The sequence below is a fragment of the Camelina sativa genome, chromosome 5, assembly GCF_030686135.1.
Source record: "Camelina sativa cultivar CO46 ecotype springtype chromosome 5, ASM3068613v1".
NCBI lineage: Eukaryota > Viridiplantae > Streptophyta > Magnoliopsida > Brassicales > Brassicaceae > Camelina > Camelina sativa.
This window is the reverse complement of record NC_141884.1, coordinates 9699866-9722379: the sequence shown is the minus strand read 5'-3', so window position 1 is coordinate 9722379 and position 22514 is coordinate 9699866. Positions and strand designations below refer to the sequence as shown.

The 22514-nt window shown below is 31.8% G+C and overlaps 3 protein-coding genes across 10 annotated transcripts; 2 read left to right on the top strand and 1 right to left on the bottom strand.

The window, feature by feature from the left end:
• Positions 1-4596: 4596 nt before the first annotated feature.
• Positions 4597-7232, bottom strand: LOC104786384 (heat shock 70 kDa protein 8). Its single transcript, XM_010511795.3, has 2 exons — positions 6940-7232; positions 4597-6485 (listed from the first exon to the last, which is right to left on the bottom strand). The coding sequence occupies exon 2, from the start codon at positions 6480-6482 to the stop codon at positions 4791-4793; it is 1692 nt and encodes a 563-aa protein (XP_010510097.1). The 5' UTR covers positions 6483-6485; positions 6940-7232; the 3' UTR covers positions 4597-4790.
• Positions 7233-12018: 4786 nt separating this feature from the next.
• On the top strand, positions 12019-14171 carry LOC104786383 (uncharacterized protein C24B11.05). Its single transcript, XM_010511794.3, has 7 exons — positions 12019-12562; positions 12664-12729; positions 12819-12916; positions 13019-13056; positions 13173-13260; positions 13369-13656; positions 13748-14171. The coding sequence occupies exons 1-7, from the start codon at positions 12529-12531 to the stop codon at positions 13937-13939; spliced, it is 804 nt and encodes a 267-aa protein (XP_010510096.1). The 5' UTR covers positions 12019-12528; the 3' UTR covers positions 13940-14171.
• A 4571-nt stretch (positions 14172-18742) lies between these two features.
• Positions 18743-22498, top strand: LOC104786379 (uncharacterized). Of its 8 annotated transcripts, none has more exons than XM_019245822.2 (18): positions 18743-19090; positions 19261-19333; positions 19438-19481; positions 19637-19679; positions 19755-19823; positions 19895-20005; positions 20128-20199; positions 20360-20404; positions 20497-20576; positions 20823-20890; positions 20992-21058; positions 21166-21279; positions 21395-21468; positions 21587-21684; positions 21770-21829; positions 21944-22012; positions 22092-22145; positions 22261-22498. In XM_019245822.2, the coding sequence occupies exons 1-18, from the start codon at positions 18900-18902 to the stop codon at positions 22312-22314; spliced, it is 1386 nt and encodes a 461-aa protein (XP_019101367.1). In that variant the 5' UTR covers positions 18743-18899; the 3' UTR covers positions 22315-22498. The 8 variants fall into 8 exon arrangements, 3 of the variants coding, with proteins under 3 accessions (XP_019101367.1, XP_019101365.1, XP_087305870.1); XR_015556615.1 differs by having other exon boundaries at positions 18844-19090; positions 20823-20911; positions 21166-21321; positions 21400-21468; positions 21929-22012; XR_015556616.1 differs by having other exon boundaries at positions 18845-19090; positions 21166-21321; positions 21400-21468; positions 21929-22012.
• The last annotated feature ends 16 nt before the right edge of the window (positions 22499-22514 follow it).

The following is a 22514-nucleotide window of genomic DNA, read 5'->3' as shown; positions in this document are numbered from 1 at the left end:
TGTTTAACAAAAAGTTATGATAAATAGATGCAATGCAACTATAAATTGTATATTAAGTTTTATTAAATTTCTATTTTGCTATAATTATTTCTAAAAGTTTAGTTAGATTATAGAATAACATTGAATATTAGATATTAATATTCAAATTATTTAGATTAAACATAATAACGGAAAATTTGTTTCAACGATTGATTTGTTAGTTATTGATGAAAAAAACAAATATATAGAAAGTTCAAAAGACATGACTATTTAAATAGACACACCTATTAGAACGAAAAGTTGTGATAAAAAAATGTTAATTAAATATAGTGAAAAGACACAACTCTGAAATGAACAGATACAACTGTTTGAGTTTTCAAAAAAATGATAAAACAATTTTCTTACAAAAAAATACTAAGCAAAGTCGCAACTGTTGTTCGTATTTATTCAGATTGTTATTTTTATTTTTAAATATTAAAATATTTTTTTAACAAAAAGTTACGCTAAAAATAGACGCAACTGTAAATTCTATATTAAGTTGTATTAAATTTCTCTATTGCTATAATCATTTCTAAAATTTTAGTTAGTTCATAAAATAACGTTGAATATTAGATATTTAATTATTTAGATTCAACATAAAATGGACTAAAAGACATGACTATTTAAATATACACACCTATTAGACCGAAAAGTTGTGATGAAAAGATATAAATAAAATATAGTGAAAGGACACAACTTTACAATAAACAGATACAATGGTTTGAATTAAAAAAAAATTATGAAAAGGTGGTACGAAAAATATCAAATGTTGTGTCTACACTTGATTTCACCTAATAACTAAAAGGACCCAACCTTTTTAAAAAAAAATAATAAATATAAATATAATAATAATAAATAAACTACAACTAGTGTTCCCATACCCATTAGCCGCCTAACCACAATCACAATCAACAGCTGAATAACAATACCAATATCCATTAAATATAAATAACCAATATTCATAACATAACTAATATCCGAATAACCAATCATCAGGAAACATGGAACCAGCAACCTAGTAATGTTTCTAATGACCCAACTCTAGCAACATAGCAATGCCAGACAACAACCAATCGAGTCCCTAGAACATCCTCCTCTTCATTGCCTTGATTCCACAATCACACTTTGCCTTTACCTGCACCACAAATACAAATTGAGATGCATGAGTATTTTACAAACACTCAGTGAGGCAATCCTCCCATCTACTGGGCTATACACTCCCGGAAACCCTAGTTTGTGTCAACCGACACCATGTCCAACACTCCCGAAAACCCTAGTTTGTGTCGACCGACACCTCCACATGGTGTCGATCGACACTCGCCAAAGTCTCGAGCCATCCTCGCGTTGGTGTCGACCGACACCCCAACTGGTGTCGACCGATACCGATGCCGAGCATCGATTTACTTCGATCAAAAACTCCGAATCTCGTCTCCAATCTTCTCCAATCCGCTCCATGCATTCCCAGAAGCCAAAACCCAGCCATAGCAGCCACAAAATACCAGAGAGAACTCAAAGAAAAAACCACATAAGCACCAAATCATAGAAAAACTAGAGATCTTGGCTTAGATAAGCCATGGTCATGCACTCATCTCTTTGCAGGAATTTTCTGACCAACAATGGATGAATCCACACTCCCAGCAAGCTTCCCACACGTTCCTAGCCTTGAATCCTCACTCCCACAGCAAGATCTCACCCACAAAGCCTTAAAATCTCACAAAAACTCCCAAAAACTCAAGAACAATATTTTCTTCTCTTTCTCTTTGTTTTCAGCGGCTAGACAACAACAAAACACGACCTAGGTCATTCTCCCACTTAAATATCACGGTTTAATGGTTTTCCTCAAACCAAACCGACCAAAAGTCGATAATTAAATTGAACTGGTCGAACCAGAAAACATAGGTGTCGACCGACACCACCAGTGGTGTCGATCAACACCCATCCCCGAAATGCACATTTTGGTTCGCGGATGTTACAATAACTCATATAAACTGCTTTTAAATAGAAGACATCTTTATTACCATATTGAGAAGTCAAATTCAAAAACTCACTATTTAATCTATCTAACTCTTGAAAAAAAAAACTAGAAGTATTTTCATGAAATTTTTATATTTAAAATTAACTAAAAGTTGTAAATTAGATTCGTCATTCCAAAAATCTTTTGTTAAATCAAGAATTGGAGGAATATTTTTACTTTTAAAAGAATGAATGTCAGAGAACAATTAAGAAAGTTGTAAAAAGTGTCGATAATGAAATTTTATATTATTTTGTGTCATGACAAAAAAATGAAAACAGTTCAAAAAGAAAAATATATCTAAATTTTAAAAGAGACGAATATTCGAATAAACACAACTCTACAATGAACAGTTACAACTTTACAAAAAACTGTTACAATGAATAATCGCAACTTTTTGTAAAACACACAATTTAATTTTTCTACAGATTTTAAAAAAATATATATTCAAAAGGTGGTTGAAAAACATAACTTTTGGTGGCATTTATTCGGATTGCTATTATATATAGACATTAGATTTTTATATTTAAAATTAACTAAAAGTTGTAAATTAGATTCATCATTCCAAAAATATTTTGTTAAATCAAGAATTGGAAGAGTTTCTTTACTTTTAAAATAATGAATGCTAGAGAATAATTTAGAAAGCTGTAAAAACTGTTGATATTAAAGTTTTATATTATTTTGTGCCATGGCAAAAAAATACAACTCTACAATAAACAGTTGCAATTTCAAAAGATACAAATATTCGAATAAACACAACTCTACAATGAACAGTTACAATTTCAAAAGATACGAATATTCGAATAAACACAACTCTACAATGAAAAGTTGCAATTCTACAAAAAAATCGTTACAATGAACAATCACAACTTTTTGTAAAACATACAATTTAAATTTTTTACATTATTTTTAAAAAAATTATTCAAAAGGTACGATTGAAAAAAGACAACTTTTGGTGGCATTTATTCGGATTGGGTTTAAATATATTGAAATGTCAAATCCAAAAACTCACTATGTAATCCATCTAAATCTTGTAAAAACACTCTAGGTATTTTCAATAAACTTTTATATTTAAAATGAACTAAAAGATGTAAATTAGATTCATCATTCCAAAAACCTTTTGTTAAATCAAGAATTAGAGGAATTTCTTGACTTTTAAAAGAACGAATGCTAGAAAATAATTTAGAAAAATGTATAAATCGTTGAGATTTAAATTTTAGTTGATTTTGTGTCATGGCAAAAAAATGAAAACAGTTCAATCAGACAAATATATAGATTTCGAAATATACGAATGTTCCAATCAACACAACTTTACAGTGAACCGTTGTAACTTTTCATAAATAACCGTTCTAATGATGCATCACGACTTTTCAAAAAATATCCAAAAGGTACGATTGAAAAAACACAACTGTTGGTCGCATTTATTCGGATTGCTATTATTATATAGATTTATATATTTATTTTTATAGAATAAGTTATGATTTAATTTTTTATACATTTTAAGATCTATATTAATATATTTTAGATGAACTATTGTACATTATGGTACAGTGACAACATCAAATCCATATATCTTTGGTTATGTGGATACCAATCAATTCAGGTGTCCATGACAACGTGTCCATATAGAAACATATTATCGAAGTAGGCACCATCAATTCAGAATATAAGTAATACCCATCAATTCACGTGTCCATGACAACATGTCCATATGGAAACATATTACCGATCGGGGTTATAGTGCAATTTGTGGATACAATATTTGTCCACATAGATAACTATTTGTGGGTACAATATTTGTCAAACTTATCCAAATGAATAACTATTTGTGGATACAATCTAAGTAATTGATAACACTCACACAACAAAACTCAAACCTTTTCCCAGATCGAACTAAAACTAATTCAATATTAAAAAGCTCACAAGACCACAATTAATCAGTAAAATCACAAAAAAACCCAAGAAACCCCAGATCGAATTTCATATAATCTAAAGTGATAAGGAAAGAAATCTAAAGATTTCACCTTCTCTGGATTTCCACCATTGTTGGAATAGTTTTTGAAAATTTTATAAAAGGAATGGGAGAGAGAAAGAGAGAGAAAAACAGAAACGAGTTTTTCTCTTTCAATGGATAAGCAAAACCAAAACAAGAAAGAAGAAGATGTATTGTTTGGTTGAATAATTGGGAGATAGTGAGTTGAATTTTTTTGTTGGTTGATAAATTGAAGGAATCATGGTTGAGTAAAAAGAAGATGTATTGTTTTCTCTTTCTATAATAAAAATGATGAATTGATTTTTTTTTAATTCTTATTTAATTAGAAGAGAGTTAGTTGGGATAAATTATCTCTTCATATAGTAAAAGTATAGGAATAGTAGAAAGTAGATGTAAATATTATTACTTTTATAGAAATAGTAGAAAGTGGATGTAAATATTATTACTTTGTATAAAAGTGGTTGTAGATGCAAAATTCTCTATATTTTTCTTATACTACCTCACAAGTCTCTAGAATTGCTCAATTGCATTTTAATCTTTTCAGACATTTGCATATCAAAAGCTCAAAAGGAAGTGTCCAAAACACTGACTTTATTACACAATCTGCAAAGCATTATTACTTGCACGCATAAACATTGTTTACCACTTCAACAACAAACATAAAACACACAAACTATGCACTCTTCTCTATACGATCATCATACGAAACATCCTCATATCTTACATCATTTTCTAAAATCTATCACCAAAACGATTTTTATTCAAATCTTACATCTTCCTCTGAAGAGTAATCAAATCAAGACTAGATCCATATTTCACATTCAATGCCTGAGCACACCAACCATGTCCATCATCAACCGTCGGCATCCTCACTTCAATGACAGGAACCACTGGACTCGATGATCCCGGCATCAACACAGCTGCAAAAACTCTCAAAGCATTTGAAGCATCGATGTCCATGCAAACATTGATCTCTGGAACACCTTTAGGTGCTGGTGGAATCCCAACGATCTTGAAATATCCAAGAAGATGATTCTGTTCAGCAGTCTTTCCTTCTCCTTCGTATATAATGATCAAAGCTTCCTTCTGGTTGTCCTGAACCGTAGTGAAGAAGAGGTCTTTCCGAGCTGGAACCATCGTGTTACGCGGAATCACGGGTATGAACTTGTTTCCGTTAGCTCTTACTCCAACTGCAAGAGCTGTCGCTTGTATGGTCAAGAGGTCTAAGCTCCCAAACGGATCATGTATACCTGAAGTCACCGCACCTTCCAATGCAGCTCCTCTAACCGCAGCTTCTAAAGGATTCACGCCTTTGTAAACCTCATCTTTCTTGCATACGTTCTTGATAATATTTCTCACTTTGGGGATGTAAGAACAGCCTCCAACCATTATCACATCGTCAATATCACTAACCTCGACTCTAGCATCTCGCAGACACTGCACAACAAGTCTCTGACACTCCTCAAATACATTCTTGTTCACTTCCTCAAACTCCACTCTATCAAGAACCTTGGAAATCTTGTTACCATTTCCCAAATCCACTTCAATCTGGACATCATCTTGATCCGTTAGCCTGTGAATAGCGTCCTGTGTCGCTACACGGAGCAACCCTGAAGCTTCTCCTCCTGGTGGCGCGATATGACGCATTGTGTTCTGCAAAATATCTTCTCCTCCAAAGGGGTTACCTGCCAAGGCTTTAACCTGTGAAACACCACCAGCAGTTGCAGTAACTGCAACATCACAGTAACCAGCACCCATATTAAATATAACCGCAAGCCTCTCGCTTCCACTTCCCATGTTATCATGCGTAGTCATCTGCTGCTGTTGCGCATATAGCAACGCGACTGCAGTTGGTTCAGGCATCAGACGAAGAACATGAAGTCCAGCCATAGCGCAAGCTCGTTCAATCCTTGTGAGCTGAAACCTAGAGAACGAAACAGGAACCGTGAGGACCACATTTCTCACAGGCCGTTTCAGCTGAGCTTCAGCCATCAGACGTAACTCCACAAGATAAATAGCTAAAACTTCCTCTGGAGTTGTGGATCTCCAAGCATTGTTAACCAAAGCTGCAATAAAAGGTCTGACACCAATGTCAAGAGTTTGAACCAAGAAAGGAAGGTTCTTGCTGGCGTGAACCACAGGATCAGTGTCTACACGACCGATGAGCCGCTTCATGTTGAAGATAGCTGCTCCGGTTAGCATTTCCTGCTCGTGTGCGAGCTGGTTGCTGACACCACCGGCAGGGACTTCGTCTTTGAAAGTGACGAATGATTTGATGAGTTTCTGGTTTCTTGTGTTCCTCAAGATGTGAACTTGAGAGCCGTTCCAAACAGCTATACTGCATTGTGAAGTACCAATATCGATTCCAACGGCGATTTCGGGTAATGAAGGAGATGATGATGATTTCTCCTCTCCAGTGTTTTCACTGTCTGATGCTACTGTGTATTCTTGTTCTGCCATTTCCTGCAACAAAATATATAGAAAAAAATACAGATTCAAAATTCAAGATTCAAGGGTCTGAACTCTGAACATAGACAATACGATATTTGAAATCAAGAAACTGGCAAGACCGGCTTAAAAGATTCAAGATTCATATTTTTCGAAAAAGAAAAAAAAAAAGATTCAAGATGCATCAAACACAATCAAAGATTTGTCCTTTTGATTAGCGGTTTTTTTTTTTTTTTTCATTTCATCACTTAAGAATCGACATTCAAAAAAAAAACGAAGTATTAATTCCAACACAAACTAAAAATAATTGGCAAGTGTTCGTGGGATTAGCTCTCCTAGTATTCCGAAATTAAGAAATAAACTTGAATCAAACAAAATTATATACAATCACAAACACAGCGTAAAACCTAATGAAATTATGGAAGAACAAACAAAGGGTTATGCAAAAGAGGAGTCGGGAACAACAAACCTGAGTAAAGGAGAGAACTTTCACAAAAGGGTTTTGTTTGTAGCTGTTGCGGGTTTAGAAGAAATAGGATTCGTGAGTCAAAGAAAAAGACGGAGAGTGAAAAGAGAGGAAAGAGAAGAGAAGAAATAGAGAGAGTTTAGAAGGTGCGAGAGAGAGAGAGGAGATGTAATTTGTGATTTGCTCTCGTCTTCTAGAGTTTGCTAGAGAAACCTCGGTGCTTTTTTAGAAAAAAGAGGAGGGAGTTGATTATTTTGCCGACCCAAAAAAAAATAAAAAAACCAAAAAAAAAAAAAGGACACAACATACAGTATTAATCTAGTTTTGTTTTATTATTTTGTTCAAAGATGGGCCAGTTTCAAATAAACAATGTGGGTCGATTTAAGAGAAAGCAGATGGGTCTGTATCAGATTATTAGCCCAAACTCCGGATCAGAAATTATGATATTTGTTTTTGATTAGTTTGCAAAAATTCTTTACATTATTGATAATGAAATTAGTAAATCTATCAGTAGTGTGTTCAAAATTTATTAATTTGAATGATATATATCTAGTGGAAATGGAGAAGAAGATGTTACTTATACAGAAAATAGCAACAAAATTATTTATCCGTTATGATTTTCATTTAATTGTTTACATTATTTAACATAAACAGAACAAACGTTAATTTATAACACACTGTTTGATAGAAATATATTTCTTTAAATTTTTTTTTCAGCAAAAATGAATTATATTAATGAATATTGAAGGTCATTATACAAATAACTTGAAGCCAAGTTGGAGGTGTAACTCGTTCTCAATAGAAATTGTTAATCGTACAACCAAATTTAGCTAATACATGAGCAACTGTATTACCATCTGTGAGGCCCAATACTTGATGTCAAAAATGATGCTTTCAATTGATTGATCAAATAGTTTATCGTTCAGCATTTTTGTGAATGTATCATTGTCTCCTTCAAAGATAACTGATCGGAATCCTCTAATCCATGTTTGTTGAAGTGCTACTAAAAGAGCTTGTGCTTCTGCTTGTCGAGAAGATGATGTGTAGCCGATAATGGTAGATCCCCATCCTTGAGCGACTCCATGATGATCTCGGAGAATCCATCCACATTTTGTTTGATGTGTTATGGGATCAAAAGCTGCATCATAATTACATTTGATAAAACTGTTGGGTGGTGGTTTCCAAGATTTTCTACTTGTTTGAGTTCCAGCTTGATTTTGCTTTTCAGATGATTTTTGAACCAAATGATACCATTCTCGTATATATGATCGTGCTCGTACTATGATCGTATTTGGATTTTCTTGAGAACCTTCAAAGATGAAATTGTTTCTTATCTTCCATAAATGCCATAATATCCAGAAAGGAAGAAATTTAATGTTAGATGGCGTGTTACTATCACTATGAAATTTAAAGATGGATTCCAAAAGAGGTTCCATGTCTATAGTAGAATAGTATAGAAAGCCAGCCTGAATGTTTGACAGTTGCCATATGGAAGCAGCATAGGGGCACACAAATAAAATGTGTTCTATGGTTTCATCACTTTGAAAATACCTGGGACATATTGGATCTAAATTAATTCCTCTAGATGTTAGCCTTGTCAATGGTGGTAGGGCTTTCGAAATGGCCCTCCACAAGAAGTGTTTCAGTTTTGGCATAATATTTAGTCTCCAAATATTTTGTTTCAAGGTTATTGATTCATGAAGCCTTGGGGGTAGTATGTTTGGTTCGGTGGGATTGTGCATTGCTAACCAGTAACCCGATCTCACTGTATACTCACCTGTTTTTGTGTAATGCCAGATAATTTTGTCAGGAGGATCATTACGGGGTAGGTAAAGCTGGTTGATGTGTACTTGATCTTCCTTTGAGAAGTGTTCACTTATTTTATCTGTGTCCTAGTAACGGTATGGTCCGCGTGAAGCGATAAGGTCACCTAGGTGGGCAATGGTATCGATAGTTGTACTATGAACGGGCTTTGGTGGGTTCGTAATAGTGACATTGTCAAGGTTAAAACGGACAGAATCACCATCCCAATCTGATATCTGTAACCAAGTTTAATTAGTTTTAGTCCCTCTAGAATTGAAGCCCAGCCGTAAGATTGGTTTGCTCTCTGTTTCGCGTCAAGAATACAGTCATCTTTGTAATATCTTGCTTTAAAAATATGAGCAAATAGGGAATTTGGATGTTGAATTAGACGTCATGCTTGTTTTGCAAGTAAAGCATCATTGAATTTTGCCAAGTCTTTAAATCCTAAGCCTCCTTCTTTTTTAGAGTGTTGCAAGCTTTTCCATGCTATCCATGATATACCTCTGTCCTGATTTCCTTTCTCCCACCAAAATTTTTGTAATATTGATTCGATCTCAGAGAGGATTCCCATTGGCAGCTTGAACACAAGACTTTCAAAAAACTGGTAAAGCTAAAGCTACAGATTTAATTAAAATCTCTTTACCAGCCTGTGAAAGATATCGACCATGCCAAGAGGATGTTCTTTCCCGAACTTTGTCAGTTATATATTGAAACATCTCAGTTTTTCTTTTGTCAAACTGTTCTGGTAATCCTAAGTACTTACCTCCACCACCATGGTTTGGTATTTCAAGAATGGATTTTAACCTATTCTGAAGTTGTCCTGGTACTGGAGACCCGAATGTGATTAAAGATTTGCTGGTGTTTATTTTTTGACCGGAGTAGTATTCATAGACTTCAAAAGCTTCCTTGATTGCTCTGCAATTTCGTGCATTTGCTTGACAAAAATACAGAGAGTCATCCGCAAATTGTAAGTGTGTACGTACTCCATTTCCAATACGTACACCTCTGATATCTCCATCAGCCACTCTTGTTTTGATTAAATGGCTCACAAGTATGGTGATAAGGGATCACCCTGTCGTATACCTCTTTTTCGAACAATCATGCCATAGGGGGATCCATTTATGAGAACTGAGTAGCTTACTGATCGTACTAACACCATTATCCAATCTATCCATTTTTTTGAGAACCCAAATAGGTGCATTGTAACCTCTAAAAAATTCCACTCAACCCTGTCATAAGCTTTAGTAACATCGGTTTTAATTGCCATGTAATTTTGTGATACACGTTTTCTAGATTTTAGAGAGTGCATGACCTCATGTGCAATCATGATATTATTAGTAACTAATCTTCCTGGAATGAAGGCTGCTTGTGTATCAGAGACAATGGTGTTTAAATGTTTTTTGAGCCTGTTTACTAAACATTTGGAAATGATTTTGTATAGAACATTGCAAAGAGCAATAGGTCTATACTCTGTGAGAGATGTGGGTTCAGTGATCTTAGGGATTAAGCATATATTGGTATGGTTAATTCATGTTTTCATGTAAGATGTCTCAAAGAAATCTTTAACCTCTGCAGTTACATCATTACCAATGATATTCCAGTAATGTTTATAAAATCTGGCAGTCAGTCCGTCTGGTCCATGAGCTCGGTCATCACCAATGTATGATATAGTATCATATATTTCTTCATTTGTGAACTCTCGTGTTAGATCATCATTTATCTCTTGTGTGACAGTTGAGGGGAAATCGCCAAAATCAATGGGGGAAACCGGGATTCTACTAGATGTGTATACCTCAGAAAAGTATTTTTGAGCATGTTCTCCAATATCTTTATTTCCTTCATATACATTGTTTTGTAAATCATATAAACGGGAGATGTAGTTCTTGGCGTACCTAATTTTTGTGCTGGCATGAAAAAAGTTTGTATTACGATCTCCACAGTGTAACCAACGGTTTCTGCTTTTTGTGTGCTAGTAGCATTCTTCATCTTGGTAAGCTTAAGTTAATGCATCTTGTAGTCTTGATATGTGACGTCTGTGGCCTCTGTTTGTGCTTCCCATTGCCAAATTCAATTCTTTTTGCAAAGATTCTATTCGTTTTGCTGAGTTTATGTTGGCTCTGTGTTTTCCTTTTGACATTGAGCGTCGACAGGTAGTAATTTGATCACAGATGGTGTAATGGTTGTTTGTTTTACATGAGTTCCAGCCTCTTTCGACTATTCCGGCAAACTGTTTAATCTCTGTAAGTCTTTTATCAAAACAAAAGGTTTAGTTGGCATTTAATGAAGTGGCTTTATTGTTGTGAGAATTGGTTTGTGATCTGAACTATTAAATTCTAGGAATTAACCTCCAAATATACTTCTTTAGTATTTGCAAAATTAATCTCCAAATATTGGCATCCACTTAACTCATTTTATTTATTATATACGATAATATGAATTTTGTTTTTGTAAGACTCCAAATGAAGTTACGTGAACAACCATGACTCGTTTATTTGTACACAATGTTCCCTCAGCTAGGCTTTTTTGAGCCATCCATAATATATTGTTGTTGAAAAAAAAAACCCAAATGAAGGGAACAAATTGCATCATGATATGGACAGAAATAGCTATTAATTGTCATTCTTCTCTGGATTCAATCGTTTGTTTAAATAATTGTGTATTGATGATTAATCATATGAATAATGGAAACACAAAATAATATTAGTATCATGTTGGAATCTTTAGCAATATAATTAGATGAAGTTGTAGAAAATGTCCAACCAATAACGCAACACATTGGTGACATCTCTTGATGGGGGAAGTAGTGGTGATGATGTTAGGGAGAGGTCCACAGACAGCAACTATCAATTAATATTATAAGTAAAGTAAATATATTTTACTAGTTATAAATCAAACATTATCACTAGTAATGTCATATATTTTGTGTATGTGCTAAAAAAAGTTCACGATTCGTAATTTCTACTTTTTAGTAGATTCATCATGGCTTAAACTTTTTGTGTATGTGTTTGTAATACCAATGGATGCATGGTATTGTTCCTAATCTCCAAGACTCCAACCATCTGGTGTTAGGATGTGCAACACGTACAAACGAATCGAATTATGTTCTATCAACGCGTACTAGCCCCTACTATGACAAGATATTTATTGACTTTTGTCTGGAAAACACGTGTTTTGTGTGCAGAAACTTGGGCTAATGACATTAACATTTGAATTTCACCTAATAGCGATGTCGTTAAGAAATCAGCTAAAAGCTAAACATAATGATTGACATTTTCATATGAAACTTAATTCATTCGATATTATATTGCGTTCAAAGTAGAAACTATTGTAACGCGTATAGCATAACTTTTTATTGTGCTGGCACTGTTAATAATACATTTACAAAGACTTAAACACGTAAGGTTCTGAAAGTCTTAGAGATTAAGAAGTTTCTTTACATTGTTTACTCAAAGGATAGAAAGCGATCGCTACTGCAACACAAATCAGGATAGAAGTATATATATGATCCGATGTATTAAACATCAAATCATATTATATTATATAAGATAATGTAAATGGGTATAACCAGATAAAATAGACGAAAACGATTTGAACTATGAGTCAGCAGTCAGTATCCGTGATTAAAAAAAGATAGAGCAAAAACAAATATATAAGAAAAGACTTAGCTTTCCTATAAATACCCCTCGAACATCTCCATTTGCTTCACGGCTCCTATTATTGTTGTTGTTTGCTATTTTCCTCTCAAAATATTATTTTTCTTATACTTTATTCTTCTTAATCTCGTGTGTAATGGATTTCTCTCCGATCAACTGCCTCATTTTCGGTAAACCATTTTTATAATACGTTAATATCAAAATTTGTATAATGTAGTTAACTTAATTTGTTCTAATCCTTTTCTTTTTTGGTCTCTAATTATGTGATCAGACTTGGATGACACATTATACCCTCTGAAAACTGGATTGGCGCCAGCTGTCAAGAAAAATATTGATGGTAACTAAACCAACCAATAACAATTAGAATTAATGCTTTCTACGTTTTTTTTTAGAACATTCAGTTTAATTATTTGATTATATGGGCAGATTTTCTAGTGGAGAAATTTGGATTTCCAGAAAGTAAAGCTTCAAGTTTAAGAGTTGAGCTCTTCAAGACGTATGGAAGTACTCTTGCTGGTCTCAGGGTAATTTCACTTCTCCATTTTTCTATTTTCTAAAAAATTAGTTCATTGTATATATCATTGATCTTCTTATTGATTTACTATTTATTTCTTATAAATTTATAGGCGTTAGGTCATGATGTTCATCCTGATGAATACCACAGGTAATAATAATTCATCATCTTCAACAACTACTATATAATATTTTGATCTCAGGGAAACAAATTTTTTCTTTAATTTTTTTTTTTAAATATCATTTGTTGCATAATTTGTTTTGTAGTTTCGTGCATGGAAGATTACCATATGGTTCGATCGAACCAAACAGCAAGCTACGTAACCTTCTGAACAAAATCAAACAGAGGAAAATTGTAAGTTTCATTAATCTTTATTTATGTATCATGAATTAAATTATTTATTGTTTGCCAAAATGAATAAATTGATCATTGTGTTTTTTTTTTTTTTGTTCTCGTGTTTAGATTTTTACGAATTCGGACAGGAACCATGCGGTCACGGTTCTGAAGAAACTGGGGTTAGAAGATTGTTTTGAAGACATGATTTGTTTCGAGACAATGAACCCGAATTTATTCGGATCCGGATCAACAACAACACGACCCGATGAACACCCCGTTGTTCTTAAGCCTTCGTTGGCCGCTATGGATATTTGCATTCGTGTAGCCAACGTTGACCCTCGTCGAACAGTGTTTTTGGACGATAATATCCACAATATTACCGCGGGTAAATCTGTCGGGCTCCGCACAATCCTGGTAATTTTTTTTTTTTTATTTCATTCACATTAACGATATTTATATTTAAGTGAAAACTCATTTTTTTTAAAAACATTTGGTTAAAAAAAAGGTGGGGAGAACAGAGAAGACGAAAGATGCGGATTACGCGGTTGAGACGGTAACTGAGATAGCTACAGAAGTGCCGGAGATTTGGACGACGGCAAAAGCTAGTACGGGCGGATATGAAGCCGGGGGTGAGAGGATCAGACGAAGCAAGAGTGAGCTGGAGGGTATGACTTCAATCACAGCCGTTGGCGCGTGACGCGATGGAGTGAGAGCGAATGGTGCGGGCCTTTGGATCTTTTAACGTCTAGCGTGTTGGGTTTGTACAGATAGGCGTTAAAAAATGTTGATAAAATGGCATGTGAATAGAATAAATAATAGTGGTGGTGGAGAATATGCATCCCATGTGGACACTAATTGTGAATACGCAATCAGATATTATTATCATGTATGTTGACAAATGAAATGACAATGATTCCATCTGTTGTACATTTTTCTGTTTTAACCGAATTTAAGTTTTATATGAATTTTATAGATTATATCCAATTTATATCTTAGTTAGGTATTAAAAAAATTACCAAATCATAATTAATAAAAAAAGAATAATCCACAAATATTTCGGAAAACAAGTGTTTTTTTTTTTAATAAAAGCTTTTTTTTAATTTTTATATGACATAATCTCAGAAATAGTAATTTTACATCATGGCAAACTAATCTTAAATGATTTATATTTTAGAAAATAAAACACACATATATATATATTATAATGGTTATCAAATCAAAGAAATTAATTTCTATAAACTCTTTTTCTAAAGGCTTTTTATGTTTTCACTTATAATTATATGAGTTAAAATTTGCAAAGTAAACATAAGTAAAACATATTTAACACATAAATAAAACTATATTAATATTATCATAAACTAATCAAAAATTTGTTTTTATAAGCTCATTATCCTTTTTTAATCACCAAGCTCATTGCCCTTTTTAAATTTTTTATTTTATTTTTATTTTCTTATGAATAAAAATATTATATTATTACTTATGTATAAAAACATTAACATTACAATGATTAATACATTTTTTACCAGGTTAAACTGCTTAGACTGTTACTTTGAACTTTAACATTTATTTTTACTGGTTAGTATATTCATGCTAAATAGTTTTTTTAGAGGGAAATTCTTTCAAAACCATAAAAATAAGTTTTTTAAAAGACAAATGTTAAAATAAATATAATTAACTAACACACGTAAAATTAAGATAGTTTATTATTTTTTCCTAGTACAGTAAATCTCTATAAATTAATAATGTCAAGACCATGAAATTTAATTAATTTATAAGAGGCTTTAATTTATCCATAAATTAATAATTATAAATTAATAAAATAATTATTTCATTTTCATAATTTTGAAAAATTTCTATTACAAAATAAGATACCTTTGTTATTATTCATATTTTTATAGAATTTTGTTAATTTATAATCTTAGCTATCGTAATAGGATTGATGCTAATAGTTTACTTAAATAAAAAAATATGAAAATAATAAATGTTAGAAGTTTAGAGTTTAGAGGAAATTGTTGGTATTATCCTTCATGGTAATAAAGAAGTCAAAGAAGATATTGTGGTGCTTTTAGTACCAGTTAAATGTAGAAAAAAAAAAAACAATTATCGCATTTAAGACTCTCCATAATTTTTGGATATGATTTGAGAATACAATACCAAAAGTTTTTAATACAATGAAAATTATTAGAGATAAGCTTCAACTAGAATGCAAATTCAAGAATAGACAAAAAACAAGAAAGACATATTTCACTAATTTTCTTAGATATATATATATATATATATATATATATATATATATATATACTAGATAAGGATCTGCCCGATGTGCGTGTTTAAAGTTTTGTAAATAAAATTAAACTTAATAAAATTATATTAAAATATATTATAAAATATTTATAAATTTTCTTTTTGCTATAATACATTGATTTATATCCATATACAAATCTTTTATTTATGTTACCATTAAAAGTGTATTTTTTACACCTAGATATATTGTATGTTACAAATATATTATTTACCACCACATAGAAAATGTCTATATGAATAAATTAAGCTAACTATTATACGTCTCTTTACTTTCACTTTTGCATAGTTTTTTTAATCACTAAAATTGTTGGTTCAAAAAACATTTCGAATAAGAAATAAATAAAATACATCACAATAGTATATGACCAACCATGTAGAGAACCTCGGTTTTGCCCTCCTCTCTTATGTAAAGAATCTTGCGTCCAACCTCCTCCATCATAGAGAGAACTTTGGCTTCACCTCCCTCACTTGGGGAGATTACCTTGTGTCCAACCACCCATACCTTCATCCCTTGGAGAGATAACCGTGCGTCCAACCTCCTCCATCATAGAGAAAACCTCGGCTCTGCCCTTCTCCTTTGTGAGAGAATATGTTCATGTCTTTTAGCTATCTCAAAGTGGTTTGCTCCAACAACCAATGAAACTAAAAACCCTTTTCCAAAGTCACAAAATTTTTTGATAGTAACTAATGTTAAATTTCCCAATGTATTCGTAAAAGTTTCTTTGACACACCATGGTGTAACCTCTGTCTCCAAGCTCCCATGGATCTATCAACAACGATTTATGTTTTTTCAATCTATATATGTTTATTGTAAGCTTGTGTTTGATTAGCCTATATATCAAACCATTAGATTGTTGACTTTCTCCTCTTTATCTCCTTTTGAACGAATGGTGACAATTATGTTTGCACAAAGAAAAAGGTCTATGACCAACTAATCAAGGTTGAAAAATTAGAAGAAAATTAATTATACATAACTTAAAAAAATAGAAATTATAAGCATGGTAATATATAAATCTCAAATAATTCAAAGATGAAAATATAAAATAAATAAGACAATCTAAAACTACTACAACAAAATTTCAAATACAGTATTAGAAAAAGAAGATGCATATATTAATCTTCCATTTTTTTGGGTCAATATATTAATTTTACATATTCCAACCTGAAAAAGGAGAAAGTAGGAGTATATTTTAGTTAAAAAAATAAGAATATTTGTCTTCCAATAAAAAAGTTTCACCAATAGAACAAAGTTGAAAGCAATATTTTTGAATAAATTATTTAAATATGAGACATCTATATAGAAGTGAGTATTTACAAAATTCAGAATTAATAATTAACTGTATATTTTTTATTCCCTTTTTCTATTTCTTTTTGTAGAATTAATAACTTAAAATTAAAAATAAGTAAATAATATTATAATTTCGAATTTTGTTAAATATATATATATATATATGTAATCTCCTTATAATTATTTTAAAAAACTTGGTATTTTTATATATTCTGTAATTTTTGATAATTATCTTTTTACATTATTAATATTTCTAAAACAAAATATTTTATTTTTGTTGTAATCAAAATTCCTGCTGTTAAATATTAACTTTTACACATGTCAAAATCTAAGATTGTAACTTGACACATGTCAAAACTTGTTAATGACTAACTTTCAAAACTCAACTTTATATAATAAGATATATTTTGTTTATATCATTATTAATTTATGATATTGACGGGACCATATTTTTACATAAGATTTCCAAAAAATTATTATCTTATTATTTACTTGAACTGTGTCATTTTTTATACCGGCCTAACTTGAGACCGGATTTTTTATTAATTTATAGTGAATATTAATTTAAATAATATTAATTCAAAGAGGTTTTACTGTATTCGATTTTGGTAGAGAAAAAATTAATTTTTCTTTTGTATATAGACACATATATATACATTCATAACTATTTGTATATATATATTTCCAAAACTAGATTTCTTATTTAGTAAAAAAAATATTATGGTCTGATTGGTAACGGCTGTTACTTGTGGCTGTAGAGACTTTGACCTTAAAGAATTACTAGATTTTAATCCGCGTTACACTACATGCATAGAATTTTTTTTATTATATATATATATATTATGTTGTATTTTTTTATTAAATATTGGATATTTTGTATATATAGGAATAACTAAATTTCCGGCCGTTTGTGCGCCTAAATGTTTATATTATTTTTTTAACTCGCAATACACTTCATGACCATTTGTTTGTTATAGTTAGTTTGTTTTGTGTAGTGTTAGAGATTCTATTTTGATTTTTGATTATTATAACAAAAAATAAAAGATTTAAATACATAGTAAGTAATTTATACGCTGTGATTAATTCATATTTTTCCTAATGATTTAATTATTTTACACAATCTTAATTAAATCAGTTTGATTTTATATGTCAAATATTATAATATTAGTAGTGGACAAATAATAAAATGAAAATTTAATCCGTGTTAACAACAAATTTAATAATATTTTATTTATTCTAACATGTCTTTTTATAACTCATCTACTATATAACCTTATTATATAGTATTTTAAACTTTTGTAATTTTACATATTCGTAATATTTCAAAATTTTATTAAGTTTAGATATGTTAAATATAATATTTAAATAAATATGAATCAAAGTTCTTTCTTACGTTAAGAATCAGAGCTAATAGGTTTTGGAAAACAAAATGGAAATCAAATTGTTGTTTTCTTTGTTTGCAAAAGATTTGAAGATATAATATCTTTAAAACACAATAAAAGTTGTGATTAAATATATCATAGTTTCTGTTTCCATATTGATTGCTGTAATTGTTTTTAGTTGGAATAGAATATAAAGTATTTAAGAAACAAAATCTAAAGTAATGCTATTTTTAAAAATTTGTTAGGAATTAACTTTGTAAATAATTTTTTAAATAAGTACAAATAAAATGATAGAATCAAAATGTACTTAAAAAATGTATATATATAGATTGTAAAGATGGTGACGCTCCCCTTATTTGGTAACCTCTCTTTTAATCCGGTTTTGATTCTCACACAGTTTCATTTCCAATATAATTTAGCTGTTTATTTCATTATAATATATTGATCATAATATATATATATTTCATTATAATTTAAATGTTTATTTAATGCACTTAATGTAAATGGAGTATAGCTAAAATTCTTTAGTTTTATGTACAGTAATACTTTTCAATATTGATCATAAATGTCACGATCGATCTTATCCATTATTAACTTTGAAACTAGGCTTTATATAGTACAATACTAAGATTCATAAGGAAAGAGCCAATTTGTTTCTTTGTATAACCGAACAAGATTCCACCATGAATGAGATGACAGCGAGGGAGACGGCACCGGAAATGGTTACAACCACGACAAAGGAAACAGAATTGATAGAGAAGTCGAGGGAAGTGTATGATGAAGAAGAAAAGGGGGAGAAAATACTCCCTCGACAGAAGCATGTAGCAGTTCTCGAAGCCAAATCTCTTCCCGGCATCATCAGTGCTTACCTCAAGTATCTTACTTTGTTTAATCTTAAGACGTCCATTTTTCTTTCTGAAGCTTTTGTTAATAATCATGTTGTTACTACTTGCTAGTGTTTTTTTCTAAGGTGGTCAAGTAATTAAGTTCGTTCGTTACCGTTGACTTTCTCTAGACTATATGCTTGTTTGGAAATTTTTACAGTTATCCCGACGCTGCAGAAAAAGATGTAAAAAAATGGGAAAGATCATATCAGAAGCTGTCTCCTGCACATAAGGTAAATCTTTGTTTCTAGTCTCGTACATGTACATAGCTGTTAAGCGATCACCAAAATGATTTCATTTTCAATTTCATGTCAATTTTTTTTTACTTGTCCTGCAGGCATTGTTACCTCATTACCCTATGAAGTTCCAGAATTTACGAAGGTGTAAATCCAGTAGATATTTCACTATCATCTTGTAGTTTTAGATAAAAGTATCACAGGCTCGCTTGTGCTTGTCACAGATATCTTAAGTTGAGTGTATATTTAGTCTTGTTTGAAATTTTAGTTAGTATATTGTTGGATTTTTTTTTCTTGCAGGTGTATATCGACGAATTCACATTTCATATTGAATATGCTTCAGGTTAGTTTCTGACATTTCTTCTTCATGCCACAACTCAAGTCATGTAATGATGTAATTTTATAATTTACTTGGCAGGCTTTTGACCCTTCTCTAGACTTGAGTAAACACATGGGCAAGGGAAAAACAGGAGTACTGTCTATCGAGGTCAGATCACAGACATAGAAAGTTTTGTCCTATGTTTCATTTACAAACTTAAATTTCTTTTATATATGCAGGAGCTTCAAAGGACAGAAGTTTATGATCACTCTCTCAAGAATCACTCTGTAGACACAAGAATCAATAATAAGACATGTGAATTTGATGGAAGCCAGTTAAATCATGATCATGTCAGTGTCATACCAACTGACCATATATATATGCTTTTATATACCTCAGTTCCTTCCAGGAAACGGTTTGACTATTTTTAACAGTGCGTTTTAGTTTATAATGTTACTCTTTTATTTCTTAGGTATCATTTTCATCTCATGATTTGTTGGATTCGTCGTTACAGACACATGTTCCTCTGGTTGATGTAGATAAGGTATGCTTTTTCACTTAACTATTTGGCTGATGAATGATAGAGTTGACACTTGACACGCACACCAGTACAACTGCATATGCATATGTTTGTTGTGTGCATTGCTCACCAATCAATCTATTACTTGTATAAATGTGCATGATATTGTTGAATTCTGACACAGGTTCGTTGGGTACTAAGGAATATAGTTCGAGACTGGGGAGCAGAGGTAACCATATATTTGTTTGTCACATTCTTTCTTGAAAACCAAATCACAACTTTACCCTTAACCTGTTGGTGTATATTTTATTTAACTTACAGGGTCAGACCACACGAGATGAATGCTACAAGCCTATCCTTGAAGAGCTTGATTCCTTGTTTCCTGATCGTCAGAAGGACAGGTACACGGTGTTACTGTTATTTTTTCCTGACTTATGAGTCTCTGACGACCTCTCATCAGCGCATTCTGAGTATGTAGAGAAAAGCAAAATTCTCAAAAATGTTAGAAACTTGACTAAAGAGAGAGACAGACTAATAGGAAAATGGTTTTCTTTTGGCTTTTGAGAACTAGTAACAAGCATGATTAAGCATTTTAGTACCTTCTGGATTCACTCTGTTTACACAGTTAATTAATATATGATTTGCAGCACTCCTCCTGCCTGTTTAGTCCCTGGTGCTGGACTTGGACGTCTCGCCCTTGAAATTTCTTGTCTAGGCATGCAAGGAAGAATCAAAAGTTTATTTTTTTCCTTTTTTTTTTTTTTTGTAGCTTTGATGACAATGAGGAATGTAACAAGTCTTGTACATTGGAAACAGGTTTCAGAAGCGTAGGAAATGAGTTTTCATATTACATGATGATATGCTCAAGTTTTATTCTTAATTAGTAAGATTTTCTTACTTTCTTGATCAAGTTCTATTAACTGCCTCAGTTTCTTTCTTTTAGTTCCAGTTTTTGAGTATTGCTCTGTTTGTTTGTTTTCTCATGATCAGTACACAAGTGCCTGATGAGTGGACAGTATACCCCTGGATATACACCAACTGCAATTCTCTCTCGGAAAATGATCAACTACGTCCCATCTCTTTTCCTAATATTCATCCTGCTAGGCATGTGCTACCGAATCGCAGAGAAACTGGTCTATTTATTAAGTAATTTGTATTGGTAACCTTGTTTATTTCACTTTTAATGAAAAAGTTTATGTAAAACTTATTATGTGAGCAGTGCAGGAGTAACAGAAGGTTTCTCTATGTGTTGTGGCGATTTTCTTGAAGTGTTCAATGAATCAAGTCAAGCAGGTATGGAAACAGTGACTCTACTTGCTTTTTGATATTAAGCCAACATGCTATATTTTGTTCATTCCAAATACGTTACACTCGTACACTTGTAATGTAACCAGAATCAATGAATTTTCAGGGATGTGGGATGCAGTTGTGACTTGTTTTTTCATCGATACGACTCGTAATATGATCGAGTACATCGAAACGATATCCAAAGTCGTAAAGGATGGAGGAGTAATTTCTTCTTAAATTACCCCTCTTTCTCAAAGCATTTGATCTTTCATTGCTTTTGACTGTCTATATTGATTTTTTCCATCAGGTTTGGATAAATTTAGGACCTCTGTGTTATCACTTTGCGGACATACCTGGCCTGGAAAATGTAATAAGCTTTTGGACTTTACCCACAATCTTGTTATGAAGTATGACATCACAATATAATATATATATATATATATATATATTTTTTTTTTTTTTTTAGTGAATTAATACTTAGGAAATGTCGATCGAGCTAAGTTTGGAGGATGTAAAGAGAGTTGCTTCGCATTATGGGTTTGAGATTGAGGTATAATAACATTATCTTCTAATAAATATAACGTGACATGTTATTCTTCTATACTTAGTGCTTGTTCTAACATTTGCAGAAAGAAAGAACGATTGACACAACGTACTGTGCAAATCCCCGGTCTATGCAAAAGGTCAGGATTTTTGATATATCTCTAGTCTCTCTAAGCTCAAACTAATTGTATGTTTCTATAATTGGTTTATTGGATCAAAAGGTGGATTATTTGTGTTGTTGTGTGTGTGTTGCAGAACCGCTACTATTCTGTCTTCTGGAGAATGAGGAAGAAGAAGTGTGCTATTTAACAACTTAAACCAAACATCCCTATAAACCCAACATATTCCTTCCGTTCTGGAGTTGTTTTTGTGTTGCACTTTGATATATTTATTATGAATTTACAATCCGATCTCAAAACACGTAATATTTCCTGTGTTGTAAACTAAATAAACTGTGTTCTCGTTTATTGAACAATAAAAAAACTTTGTACTCCGACTTGTTCGTTATC

Excerpts from the sequence above, each read along its gene's own strand:
- LOC104786384 (XM_010511795.3), bottom strand. The coding sequence starts at position 6,482 with ATGGCAGAACAAGAATACACAGTAGCATCAGACAGTGAAAACACTGGA.
- LOC104786383 (XM_010511794.3), top strand. The coding sequence starts at position 12,529 with ATGGATTTCTCTCCGATCAACTGCCTCATTTTCG. Across the intron at positions 12,730-12,818 it reads TGTCAAGAAAAATATTGATG|ATTTTCTAGTGGAGAAATTT; the intron begins GTAACTAAACCA and ends TTATATGGGCAG. Across the intron at positions 13,657-13,747 it reads TCGGGCTCCGCACAATCCTG|GTGGGGAGAACAGAGAAGAC; the intron begins GTAATTTTTTTT and ends GTTAAAAAAAAG.
- LOC104786379 (XM_019245820.2), top strand. The coding sequence starts at position 18,900 with ATGAATGAGATGACAGCGAGGGAGACGGCACCGGAAATGGTTACAACC. Across the intron at positions 19,334-19,437 it reads AGCTGTCTCCTGCACATAAG|GCATTGTTACCTCATTACCC; the intron begins GTAAATCTTTGT and ends CTTGTCCTGCAG. Across the intron at positions 21,830-21,943 it reads ACATACCTGGCCTGGAAAAT|GAAATGTCGATCGAGCTAAG; the intron begins GTAATAAGCTTT and ends ATTAATACTTAG.